The sequence below is a fragment of the Lemur catta genome, chromosome 1 (genome assembly GCF_020740605.2).
Source record: "Lemur catta isolate mLemCat1 chromosome 1, mLemCat1.pri, whole genome shotgun sequence".
NCBI classification, from domain to species: Eukaryota; Metazoa; Chordata; class Mammalia; order Primates; family Lemuridae; genus Lemur; species Lemur catta.
In genome coordinates, this window is record NC_059128.1 from 103566146 (window position 1) to 103579645 (window position 13500).

A 13500-nucleotide genomic window follows, 5' to 3' on the forward strand; every position below is an offset into this window, starting at 1 on the left:
ACCCCCGTCTCTACAAAAAAAAAATTTTTTTTAATTGTCTGGGTGCAGTGGTACAAGCCTATAGTTCCAGCTACTCGGGAGGCTGAGGCAGGGAGTTTTCAATTGCTTGAGCCCAGGGAGTTTGAGGTTGCAGTGAGCTACGATGATGCCACCACACTCTACCCAGGATGACAGAGCAAGACTCTGTCTCAAAAAAAAAGGGGAAGGAGTCAACATATCTCTCGAGTGGCTTAAATGAAAAAGATTGAATATATTCAGTGGTGGTGAGGAGGAGAAGCAGCTGGAGCCTTCATACACAGCTGCTGGGAGTACAAATTGGTTCACCTACTTTGGAAAGTCATTTGGTAGCAGCTACTAAAGCTGGACATTCACGTATCCTGTGACCCAACAATTCCAGTCCACAGCAGACATGCACTCAAAAATAAGAATGTTCCTGGTAGCAGGCTCATCATAGCCCAACCTGGAAAACAATCCAAATGTCAATCAACAGTTGAATGGACGGAGAAGGTGTTGAGTGTTCAGATTATAATGGAACACCACACAGCAATGAGAATGAACTACACCTACACCTAATGCTGTAGCTGAGTCTCATAAAAAAGGATGTTAAGTGACAGCCAGACACGAGAGTACGGACTACCCACTGACATAAAACAGTTAAAATGGTAAATTTTATGTATGTTTTACCACAATTTAAAAAGTGGGGGAAAATCCACAGTACTGTACAACATAAACAAGCACCTTAATTTAAACTCTGGCCTTTAGTTACTAATAACGCATCAACATTCATCCGTCAGCTGTAAGGACTGCGCCACACTAATGCGAGATGTTAATAAGAGAAACGGGGGGTGGAGGAAGGGAAATGGGAGATCTCACTTTCCACTTAATTTTTCTGTAAACCAAAAACTGTTCTAAAAAATAAAATCTATTAATTTTTCAAATTCCACGCTCCCCCCAAAAAGAGTACACATGGTACGATTTCATTTATAGAAAGACCAAAAACAGGCGAAAGTAATCCATGCATTTAGAAGCCGTGGTTACCCCTGGGGAGGGAACACCGAGGGTGCTGATGAGGCGCCGTCTCTTGATCTGACAGCCAGTTACATGGGTTTGTTAAGTGTGGGAAAATTCAATGAGCTATACATGATATATGCACTTTTCTGTGTCGTATCTTGTAATTTAATTTTAAAAGTTTTAAGAAAACATTAAAAATAAAAAGGCAGTCTCTTATACAGAAGAATTCCAAATAGTTTATGTAGATACTCTGTCCTCAAGGAAAAGGAGCGTAACTCCCCACTCCTTAGGTGTGGGCTGCACACGGTGACTTCCTTCCAAAGTGCACAGTATGGAAAGCGGGAAGGAAGAGTCATTTTACAGAGGAGAAATCTGACATGCCCTACCTCAGCTGGGCAATCAAGGTCAACATCAATAGTCGTAAGTCATGTTGATAGTACATACACTCGAGATGATGTGATAAAAATGGCACTTTACCTCTGAGGATTTCCTACTGATCACCCATAACCCAGGCTCACTGTGAGAAAAACATCACACAAATCCCAGTCGTGAGCATCCTGTGAAATACCTGACCAGGACTCCTGAAAATTGTCAAGGTCATCAAAAACAAGGATAGTCCAGAAAACTGTCACAGCCAAGAGGAGTCCAAAGAGACACGATGACCAAATGATATGTGATATCTTCAATGGGTTCTTGGAACAAAAAAAAGGACATTAGGTAAAAAACAAGGAAATCTAAACAAACTTTGGACTTTAGTTAGTGAGTGGGATAGAGAGAGGAGGACAGAGACAGGGAGGTAGAGAGACAGAGAGACAGAAAGAAAAAGAAAGAATCAGTCTTCTATAAAACTCAGCCTAACCTCAAACTTTAACCTTGTTCATTGAGTGAGCTGAACCAGGAGAGACACAGACGGGACACAGTTTTCCTTTCCAATTGCCCACCGTGTTCAAACGTGCTCTGTCACTCTATTGGATTCCCCATACTTGCACCTTGACATCGTCACAGGCTGATCCTACAGCTTTCTCATTTTCAGCAATAAAAAGCTCAATCCACTCTAAATCAAAATTTCCTTCTTACATCCAATTTAAGGCTTGTCCTCATCCTCCTCTTCAACCTGACTGAGACCTTAGTTGCTCTTAAAGTCTCGTTTAGTACAAGAAACATTCTTATGTCTTCACCTAGGTTCATGGATAGCTGACATTTCTCATATTTACTTTCTCTTGACAGATAGATAGATGCATGTTGTTAACAGAGCCATTTGAAAGGAGGTTGCAGGCGCTATGACATTTCACCCCTAAACACTACAGCATTAATCTCCTAAGAATAAGGTTATACACCCATAGAACCACGATACTATGTTCACACCTAAGAATATTAACATTTATTCCAGAATATAATCTAATCTCCAGTCCATGTTCACATGTCCCCAATTGTCTCAAAAGCTTTAAAAAAATTTTGGTTAAATACTGTATTCAATCAAGGTTCACATATCACATTTGGTTGTATGTCTCTAAGTCTTTGCTCTATAGAATAGGCCCTTGTCTTTTTTTTTTTAAAGACTTTGATTATTTTGAAGAGTCCAAGCTGGCTGCCACGAGGAACAGCCCACACGTGGATTTTCTTCGTTCCTTTTTGAATTTCCTTCCATCTCTGACACAGGTAGGAAGTGGGTGAGGGTCTCTCTTTCGAATGCAAATCCTCATCATCGCTTCTTTTCAGATCGGGGACTTGTGTTGGAAATTGGAGGCAGCTGGCACATGCCTATTTCCCTTTGGCTCCGCAGGCTGCTGAAGGGTACCACAGAGACCCTTCTGCAGAGGAGCAGTGAGCCCGGTTGGCCAGGACTGAGAGCCCAGGCAGGACTCTTCCTCCTGGCTGCGGTGGGAAAGAAGGCTAGGCCAGCCCAGAGCCCTAACTTGCACTCTCAGCACCCTGCCCTGCCCATGGGAAACATAGGCACCCCCCATCCTGAACCCTGAAAAGAGCTGGATATTCATCCCCAGGAGCCCAGCACCCCTTCTGGCCTGTGCCCAGAGAGCAAGCTCCCCCAGGCCCTGGATAGCAGGTGCAGCTGAGGGATCATGGCCCAAGGCCAATTGTTGATCCTTCCCGCTTTGTTCAATGATCCAACTTTAATATCAGGTGACCAGGACAGCCAGGCCAAATCCATAGGGGTGGGGTTTATAAACAGTCCCCGCACGTAGACCCAGAAGCTCTAGACCAGACCCTACAGCCCTGCTGATTTCAAGCACCTGCCTCTACAGGTACCTCTCTTGGGCTCCTTTTTCAGTCCCTTGGACTCTCCCCCACTATATATCCTGGGAACTAGTGGAATAGAAAGGTGGGGGGACCTCAGGCTAGGTATGGGAGGCCTGAGTTCTAATTCTTGCTACTCAGCTCTGGGCCTCGGTTTCTTTTTTTTTTTTTTTTTTTGAGACAGAGTCTCGTTCTGTTGTCCTGGCTAGAGTACCTAAGCTCAAGCAATCTGCCTGCCTTGGCCTCCCAGAGTGCTAGGATTACAGGCATGAGCCACCGCACCCAGCCAGTTTCTCCATTTTTATTTATTTATTATTTATTTTTTGAGACAGGGTCTCACTCTGTCACCCAGACTAGAGTGCAGTGGCACAATCATAGCTCACTGCAAACTCAAACTCTCACTATGCTGCTGCCCAGGCTATTCTCAGTCTCCATTTGTAAATGAGCAACTTGGACTAGGCCACCTCTAAGGACCCTCACTTGGTTGGAGTAGAGAAATGGGGAGGGGTGCCCCCTGGCACAAGAGCAGCCCTGGCCCTGGCTACAGCCCAACCTCAGCCTCTAAGACTGTGAGGGGAGCCTGGGCAACATAGCAAGACCCTGTTTCTGCAAAATATTTTTTTTAAAAATTAGCCAGGCATGGTAGGACACACCTCTAGTCCCAGCTACTCGGGAGGCTGAGGCAGGAGGATTGCTTGAGCCTAGGAGTTCAAGGTTACAGTGAGCTATGATCACGTCACTGCACTCCAGCCTGGGTGACAGCGAGACCCTACCTCTAAAATATATAAATGCATAAAAAGACTGTGAGGGGACGGGAACTCATCCTTGGAGGAGGTGCCTTCCTTAGTGTTGATAAACAGTGTCATGGGGAGGGGGCATTACAGGCCATTTGCATCAGCCCTGGGATCTTGGTCTCCTCAGTGTCACTAAGGAGGGGAACTCCCTGTCCCCTGAGTATGTAAGATGTATCAGCAGGAAGCCAGCACCAGTGGGGACCCTTTGGCACAATACCCAGTGTACTCGCTGTGCCGGGGCAGGCAGGGGTGCTGTCCTCGGCTTCCCTTTTCTGGAGTGGTCACCTGCCTCCTCTCCAGCCTCAGAATTGGAAGCTGAGATGATGTGTAGAGGAGAGAGCCAGGGCTTGGCGTTCAGACACTCAAGGTGGGACTCTTGAGGCTCCTTTCCAGCCTTAAGATGCTGTGATGTGCTAAGGGTGAGCTCCTGGGGCAAAGGACAAGTGGAAGATGTATCTCAGTCTTTCTGGTGTCTAGCTGGGAGGCAAGCACAGAACATGTCAGTGTTTATCGACTGTCTAAGTGAATGAATGAATGAATGCCTCCATCTCAAGCCCCAGCCTAGACTCTCCTTCCTTTTCCCCTGTAGTTGGCACAGATGGCATTGTCCCAGGCTGTTCCCTTCTCAGCCACGGAGCTTCTCCTGGCATCTGCCGTCTTCTGCCTGGTGTTCTGGGTGGTCAGGGCCTCGAGGCCTCAGGTCCCCAAAGGCCTGAAGAGCCCACCAGGGCCATGGGGCTGGCCCCTGATCGGGCATGTGCTGACCCTGGGGAAGAACCCGCACCTGGCACTGGCCAGGCTGAGCCAGCAGTACGGGGACGTGCTGCAGATCCGCCTTGGCTCCACGCCTGTGCTGGTGCTGAGCGGCCTGGACACCATCCGGCAGGCCCTGGTGCGGCAGGGTGACGATTTCAAGGGCCGGCCCGACTTCTACACCTTCACCCTGGTCAGTGATGGTCAGAGCATGAGCTTCAGCCCAGACTCCGGACCGATGTGGGCTGCCCGCCGGCGCCTGGCCCAGAATGCCCTCAACACCTTCTCCATTGCCTCCGACCCGGCTTCCTCGTCCTCCTGCTACCTAGAGGAGCATGTGAGCAAGGAGGCTGAAGCCCTAATCAGCAGGTTCCAGGAGCTGATGGCAGGGGCTGGGCACTTTGACCCCTACAGCCAGGTGGCGGAGTCGGTGGCCAATGTCATCGGTGCCATGTGCTTTGGGCAGCACTTCCCCCAGGGCAGTGAGGAAATGCTGAGCCTCGTAAGCAACAGCCATGAGTTTTCAGAGTCTGCCACCTCTGGGAACCCCATGGACTTCTTCCCCATCCTTCGCTACCTGCCCAACCCTGCCTTGCAGAGGTTCAAAGACTTCAACCAGAGGTTCCTGCGGTTTCTGCAGAAAACAGTCCGGGAGCACTATCAGGACTTTGACAAGGTGAGCCCGGGGTGCAGTTGGTGAGGAGCACCCTGCAGGGCCTGTGTGCAGCCCCTCTTGCCCAGCTGCAATGTGCCCATGAGGCCGACGCACTGCCCAGGCCTAGGGAGACTGTACACCTCAGACTGGTGTCTGTCCTAGAGCCAACCCCTTCCCCTCTCTGGGCCCCAGTTTCCTCACCCTTACAGCCTCCCTCTCAGGGCTGCTCAAAGCCCCTCACAGAAAAGGCCTGTGAATGGGACCTGGCAGAGTCCTGCAATGTGGGCGGCCCGTGAGGGAGAAGAAGGCTTTTGTTCTTCAGGAACCTGAACCCCAACAGAGGCTAATCCCCAGCTCTAGTGTCACCCTGCTTCCCTAAATTCACACTAACCTCTTCCTTTTCTGAAATTGGATCCCTGGGGTTATTGAGAAGAAGAGTCAACGGGGCATGAAGTGATACTTTAAGCCTTACCCAGTGCTGCTACCTGCCACTGCTGTGAGCCCCAGCCCAGGCCTGGGGGTGGGGGCAGTGCCCATCCCCCAGGGGCAGGTCAGGGGGGTGAAGTAAAGTATAGCTTTTGGCCCTGGAACCTCCAGGGGTGCCCCTAAGCTTTTGGCCCCTCAGAACAGCGTCCAGGACATCACCGGCGCCCTGTTCAAGTACAGAGAGATGGGCTCCAGAGCCAGCGGTGACCTCATTCCCCAGGAGAAGATTATCAACCTTATCAACGACATCTTTGGAGCCGGTAGGAGCCAGACCTCTGCCCCTCCAGCCATCAGAGCCTGTTGTCCACCCACAGCCTTGCCCAGCCCAAGCCCATCAAATAATCTGCCAACCACACACCAGATGGTACAAGACACAGAGACCTGACCTGGGATCAGGATTTGAACCCAGGCTGTGCCACCAACTCCCAGTAGAAACTCAACCAAATCCCTCTCCTCCCCTGTCCTTTCCTCCTCAGTTTCCCCATCTGAACAATAAAGGCCTGTAAGTCTAGGCTCCTATAATTCCAGCATCTAATTATGAAACCAACGTCTCAAGTTGATGTTGAAGAGACCTAGCCCCTGCCCTCAGGAAACTCACGGGCTAGGGCCAGAGGAAGGTAATCCTTGGTACACACATGGTGGATGCTTGGTAAATGATGGTTTCCTGTTCCTGTCTTCCTTCCTCCCTCACCTCACCCTACGCTAACTAGGGTTTGACACGATCACAACTGCCATCTCCTGGAGCCTTATGTACCTTGTGACCAAGCCTGACATACAGAGAAAGATCCAGAAGGAGCTGGGTATGTGGTGGCCCCCAACCCTATGGCCAGGAGAAGCCTTGGGACCGAGGTGGTTTTTTCAGTCTACAAATACCTGTTACTTGCCTACTATGTGCAAGCCCTAGGTATACAGTGGTGCCCACCCTTGCCCAGAAGATGTGGAGGGTTAATGGGGTCTCAGACATGTAATATAGTCTCACATAGAGTGACATGGGATATAATAGGGGACACGGATGCCATGGAGCAGTCGGGGCAGCCCTCAAGCTCTGTGTGTCCTCTGTGTTCCGCAGACGCAGTGATCGGCAGGGCGCGGCGGCCCCGGCTGTCTGACAGGCCCCAGCTGCCCTACTTGGAGGCCTTCATCCTGGAGACCTTCCGACACTCCTCCTTCGTCCCTTTCACCATCCCCCACTGGTGAGAACTGCCTATCCTGCCTGCCCACCTGCGAAGTCCTTGCCATGTTTTCCCCTCCCAGCTTCTCAGCCCTGGTCCTGGCTTGGACGTTGGCATTTCCTTCCTGACCACAGCGCCAGGTTCCTCACAGACCCCAGCCAGTCCAGTCCAAACATGCTCAAACCACCAGCTCTCCTCCACCTCTGCTCCTGCTCCCTCCCTACGAGTCCCTCTGCTCCAGCCAGTTCGGCCTCCCTGTCCCTCACCAGCATGATCCCGCCAGCCCCCAATTTAGCTTACGCTGGACCTTCTGCCTGCAATGCCTTCTACCCTCTTCTGTGACTACCGGAATCCCACCCTAGCTCAAGGTCAATCCCCACACAAGCTGTTCCTGCCCACAAGCCTTTTTGCCTCGTCCTGCCGGCACAGCTTCATTCTTGATGTCTTATAGGACTTACAGCCATTGTTCATGTCCTGAAATTGTAACAATCTCCAGAGAGTTAACGAACATTCATATCTGCCCAAATACTGGTCTAGTTATTCCTGCAGTGAAAGGCTTGACTCCCCAGCCAGGCTAGAAACTCTCCAGGGCTGGCCCAGACTTCCTGCTCCTTGGCTCCCAAGAATGGCCAAGCGCACAGTTGGGCACAGAGAGAGGCTTAGTGAACATTTGCTGAAGTAGAGGAACAGCAGCCAAGGGAAGGAGAGGGTGATTCCCCCCTCCTCCCTGTACCCCACATTCCCCCTGGTATAGGGTTTGGAGACCACAGCAGGCAGGCCCTTGGGGTGGGGCGGAGGTAGCCACGAGACACACCCTACGTTCCAGCCTGAGCCTGATGGAGTCCTCTTCCTTCCTCAGCACAACAAGGGACACGACACTGAATGGCTTCTACATTCCCAAAGAATGCTGTGTCTTCATAAACCAGTGGCAGGTCAACCACGACCAGTGAGTACACATCCATCACAGAGAAATGCGTGCACGTTCGGCAGTTGGGAAGGCTGTTTGTGCCCGCTAGGAACTTGTTCTATGATGAAGGAACAGGGCCTCAACTGCTATATGGCTCGTTCTAAGTGACAAAATTTAGGTCCATGCTCCTCAAACTCTAGTGCACATGAGAATGGACTAGGAAGTTCATTCCAAATGAGGCTGATGGAGCCCGGAGCCCCCAGGATTCCGAGTTCACCAGAATCACATCAGGTGATTCCAATCTGAAGGCCCAGAGACCTCTCTTTGGAAAACCCCACTTTAGTCTCTAGGCAGGGGGACCATGTAATTTACCACCCAAACTGGGACACTTCGGAGTGTGAAAGTGCTGTCAACATTCGCACTGTTAATAATTACTCCGAAACAATAAGCATAAACCAGAACACACTGTTGATGCCCCTTGCTACAGGCACATTTTGAGTAGAATGAAGGTAAACATGTTTTCCTTCTTTTAATTTCTTTTAGACTAAAGCATTATTTAAAATCACAAATTAATATGAAAAGGCACTATCTTCAAGGCTGGTCACTTCAGAGAGAGATTTTTTAAAAAAGGGAGCATCACAGTTCAGTTTGGTCCCCTTCCCACTAACCCTTCGTTGCTTTCAATCTATTCTGACCTTGTGTTCTCAGCGGAAGTCTGTTCAGACGTCTCCCCCAGGCCTTTCCTCCCAGGCGAACCCCCCACAAAGTCCTGAGATCGCATTTCCTCTGTTCTTCTTGCAGGGAGATATGGGGGGACCCATCTGAGTTCCGGCCGGAGCGATTCCTCACTGCCAAAGGCACCGCCATGGACAGGCCCTTGAGTGAGAAGGTGATGCTGTTTGGCCTGGGCAAGCGCCGCTGCATCGGGGAGGTCCTGGCCAGGTGGGAGGTCTTCCTGTTCCTGGCCATCCTGCTGCAGCAGCTGGAGTTCAGCGTGCCACCAGGCCTGAACGTGGACCTGACCCCCATCTACGGGCTGACCATGAAGCACCCGCGCTGTGAGCAGGTCCAGGCGCGCATGCGCTTCTCCATCCAGTGAAGAAGGCACCATTGCGCCGCCGGGCGGGGAGTTCACCTATGGAGTCTAGCCTTTGTTTCTTTCCCTTTCTTTTTTTTTTTTAACAAAAAATTGTGGGTTTACAGAGAGATAATTCTTATACTATATAATTCACCTTCTTGGAGTGTACGCTCCAATGGCTATTGGTATATTCACAGAGTTGTACAGCCATTGCCACCATTTTAGAACATTCTCATCACCCACAAAAGAAACCCCGCGCCCCTTAGCAGTCCCTGCCCATTTCCCCCCAACCTTCCTCCTCCCTCGCCTCACCAGCCCCAGGCCCCTACTAATCTGCTGTCTGTCTCCATAGATTTGCTACTCTGGACTTTTCATATAAATGAATTGTACAATGAGTGGTCTTTTGTGACTGGCTTCTTTCACTTAGCATAATGTTTTCAAGGTTCATTCTTGTCGTGGCATGTTATCAGTAAGCCCTGGTTTCTTTTCGTTTCTTTCGAGACGGAGTCTCAGTCTGTCATCTGAACTCCAGTGCAGTGGCATCAGCCTAGCTCACAGCAACCTCAAACTCCTGGGCTCAAGCCATCCTCCTGCCTGAGCCTCCCAAGTAGCTGGGACTGCAGGCGAGGTGTCCACCACCACGCATGGCTAATTTTTCTATTTTTGGTAGAGACAGGGTGTTGTTCTTGCTCAGGCTGGTCTAGAACTCCTGAGCTCAAGCGATCCTCCTGCCTCGGACTCCCAGAGTGCTGGGATTACAAAGCCCTTGTTTCTGAGACAGGTCCAGGTCCGTTTTCTCAGTCATTGATGGGCATTGATGATGCTCTCTCTTCTTTCCTTTCTTGCTTGACCCAAGTCCTTGAATACTTGAGGAGAGCGGGGAGGAAGGGATCCAGCCTTGTGGACCAAACCCAAATGGGTAAATGGGGATCCCTCCTCAAAAGGTAGAACACAGGGCTTCTCACAAGGCCTTGATTTGCTCATGCACAGCCGGGGAGGATAAGCCCCCCAGAAGTGCTTGGGTGACTTGCAAAAGGCCCAGGTCTTATCAAAGGACAGTATCAAGAAAGTGGAAAGGCAACCCACAGAATGGGAGACAATATTTGCAAAACACATATCTGATAAGGCAGATATATATAAAGAACTCCTACAGCTCAACAACAACAAAAACTTAATTAAAAATGGGCAAAGAACTGGAATAAACAGTTCTCTAAAGAAGATATACAAATGGTCAAGAAGCACGTGAAAAGATGTTCCACATCACTGGTCATTACGGAAATGTAAATCAAAGCCACAGTGAAACACCACTTCGCACCCACCAAGATGGCTTTGATAAAAACAAAATAAGGGCCGGTGCAGTGGCACACGCCTATAGTCCCAGCTACTTGGGAGGCTGAGGTGGGAGGGTCACTTGAGCCCAGGAGTTTGAGGTTGCAGTGAGCTATGGTGGTGTCACTGCACTCCAGCCTGGGTGACAGAGTGAGATCCCGTCTCTAAAACAAACAGAAATAATAACAAGTGTTGGTGAGAATGTGGAGAAATTATAATTCTTATGCAGTGCTTAAGGGAATGTAAATGCTACAGCCACCGTGGAAAATGGTTTAATGGTCACTCAAAAAGTTAAACATAGAATTACCATATAATCTAGCCATTTCACTCCTAGGTATATATCCCTAAAGAATTAAAAACAAGTGTTCAAACAAAAACTTGTACACGAATGTTTATAGCAGCCTTATTCGCAACAGTCGAAAGTAGAAACAACTCAACTGCCCACCAACAGATGAATGGATAAACAAAATATGGTATATTCATAGAATGGAATATTATTCAGCCATTAAAAGGAACAAAATTCTAGCATGTGCTACAAGAATAACCCTTGAAAACATTATGCTAAATGAAATAAGGAAAAGGACAAATAGTGTTTGATTCCATTTATATGAGGTTCCATTCAGATGAGGAATAGACAAATTTATAGACAAAGAAAGTAGAGTGACGGTTACTAGGGACTGAGGGAAGGCGGGGTGGGGAGTTACTGTTTAATGGCTACGGAGTTTCTGTTTGGGGTGATGAAAAAGTTCTAGAAGTGGGTAGTGGTGGTGGTTGCACAATGTTGTGAACGTACTTAACACTGCTAAACTGTACACTGAAAATGGTTAAAATGATACATTTTATGTATATTTTACCACAGTTTTTTTAAAAGGCAAATCACACAATAAAATATAGTATGTGATAAAAAGAGATGAGCTATAAAGCCACAAAAGGACATGGCAGAACTCTAAAGGCATGTTGCTAAGTGAAAGAAGCCAATCTGAGAAGGCTACATACCTTAAGATTCCAACTTAGGACATTCTGGAAAAGGCAAACTGTGGAAAGGCCAGGGGTTGCCAGGAGTTCGGGGCTAAGGAGGGAGGGATGAACAGGTGGGACACAGAGGATTTCTAGGGCAGTGAAACTACTCTCTGTGACACCGTAACGGTGGACACCTGTCATTATATATTTGTCAAAACCCATAGAACGTACATCACTGAGAGTGAACCCTACTGTAAACTATGGACCTCAGTTAACAAAAGTGTATCAATAGTGATTTATCAATTGTAACAGATATGCCTAATAATGCAAGATGTTAGGGGGAACTGGGTCTATGGAAACTCTCTGTACATTCCACTCATTTTTCTACATCTAAAACTCCTCCAAAAACAGTCTATTGACTAAAAAAACAAAAAGGCAAGTAACATGATAAAATACTGCTCAAACATTTTTTTTTTTTTTTTTTTGAGACAGAGTCTCACTCTGTTGCCCGGGCTAGAGTGAGTGCCATGGCATCAGCCTAGCTCACAGCAACTTCAAACTCCTGGACTCAAGCGATCCTACTGCCTCAGCCTCCCGAGTAGCTGGGACTACAGGCATGCGCCACCATGCCCCGTTAATTTTTTTTTTCTATATATATTTTTTAGCTGTCCATATAATTTCTTTCTATTTTTTTTTTTAGTAGAGACGGGGTCTCGCTCTTGCTCAGGCTGGTCTTGAACTCCTGAGCTCAAACGATCCGCCTGCCTTGGCCTCCCAGAGTGCTAGGATTACAGGCGTGAGCCACCGGCCGGCCTACTCAAACCTCAAACATTTTTAAAAGTGCAGGCCCTCCCCTTCCTCCACACAGCAGGGCGGGGTGGGGCGGGGGCTGCATCGTGCTCACTTCCACCGTGCCAGCGCCCCCCTTTCTACTCTCATGCTCCCTAATTTCACCCCCAATGTGTCCCCCTGCAAAATGCAGGCAGAATTGGATTAGCTGCTCTCATAGGAGCTCTAGGTTCTAAATGCACAATAAATTTCCTTTGTTCTTTCCAAGATGAGAAGGCTGTTCATTATGTTTTATTTCCTGTGTGTGAGCCAGGTCCCTCCCCACTGAAAAATAGACACAGCAAGACAGAGACTCTCCCTCCACCACACGCACATACACACCTGGACTGACCGTCACCCTATCTCCTTAATGCCCCTTAATTTCTGAGGACACAACTTTATGCCTGGAGAGGCGACTTGGCTATAGTGTGATTCCAAGCTACCTCCCAGGTATGGGGTATGAAGGAAGAAAAATGATGACAAGAATCCTCAGGGAGAGTCCAAGAAAGAGGTAGAAGAGAAATGACCCAGAAGAATGGCTATGCCCACCCATCTGTCATGACCCCCTGTGCTGTGTTTTGAATGTGTCCCCCAAACGTTCATGTCTTGGAACGTGGTCCTGATGCTGCAGTATTGAGAGATGGGAACTTTGGGAGGGCTATGCCCTCATGAGTGGATTAATCCATTCATGGATTCATGGGCTATCGAGGGGATGGGTTAGTTATCATGAGAGTAGGTGTCTCATGAGACACTGTCACCTTGCCGTGCAATGCTCTGCACCACCTCAAAACTCTGCAGAGAGTCCCCACCAGCAAGAAGGCCCTGGTCAGATGCCCCCAACCTTGGACTTCCCATCCTGCAGAACCATGAGCTAAATAAGCCTCTATTCTTTATAAATTATCCAGTCTGTGGTATTCAGTTATAACAACAGAAAAAAGACTAAGGCACCGGCTTCCTGGAACAGACTCACCTAGACCCATGGGCAGTAGAATGGATCTCTGCAAAGCAAATCCTGTTTTCCTATTGTCTCTTTAATAACTATATTAGAGGTGTGTTGTGTAGAAAAAAAAAATCCACTAATAGTTCAAGTTGAAAATTTAGTAAGAAAATGGTTCACAAGGTGACTAACCCCTAGGTGTTATAGTTCTAGGAATGAGGGCTTTGACCCTGCCAGCACCCCTTTCCAAGTAGCCCTCTTGATATCACCAAGAACATAGCTGCCACTTCTCCTTCTGTCTGAGTAGTTACCACAAAGACTAATAGAGCTAGGC

The 13500-nt window shown here is 48.5% G+C and overlaps 1 protein-coding gene across 2 annotated transcripts; it reads left to right on the forward strand.

Annotated features, from left to right (window-relative positions):
• Positions 1 to 3246: 3246 nt before the first annotated feature.
• On the forward strand, positions 3247 to 9474 carry LOC123624379 (cytochrome P450 1A2). 2 transcript variants are annotated; one of them, XM_045532116.1, is made up of 7 exons: positions 3247 to 3275; positions 4651 to 5490; positions 6095 to 6215; positions 6666 to 6755; positions 7025 to 7148; positions 7987 to 8073; positions 8836 to 9474. In XM_045532116.1, the coding sequence occupies exons 2-7, from the start codon at positions 4660 to 4662 to the stop codon at positions 9131 to 9133; spliced, it is 1551 nt and encodes a 516-aa protein (XP_045388072.1). In that variant the 5' UTR covers positions 3247 to 3275; positions 4651 to 4659; the 3' UTR covers positions 9134 to 9474. The 2 variants fall into 2 exon arrangements, with proteins under 2 accessions (XP_045388072.1, XP_045388079.1); XM_045532123.1 differs by lacking the exons at positions 3247 to 3275; positions 7987 to 8073 and having other exon boundaries at positions 4660 to 5490.
• Positions 9475 to 13500: the final 4026 nt, after the last annotated feature.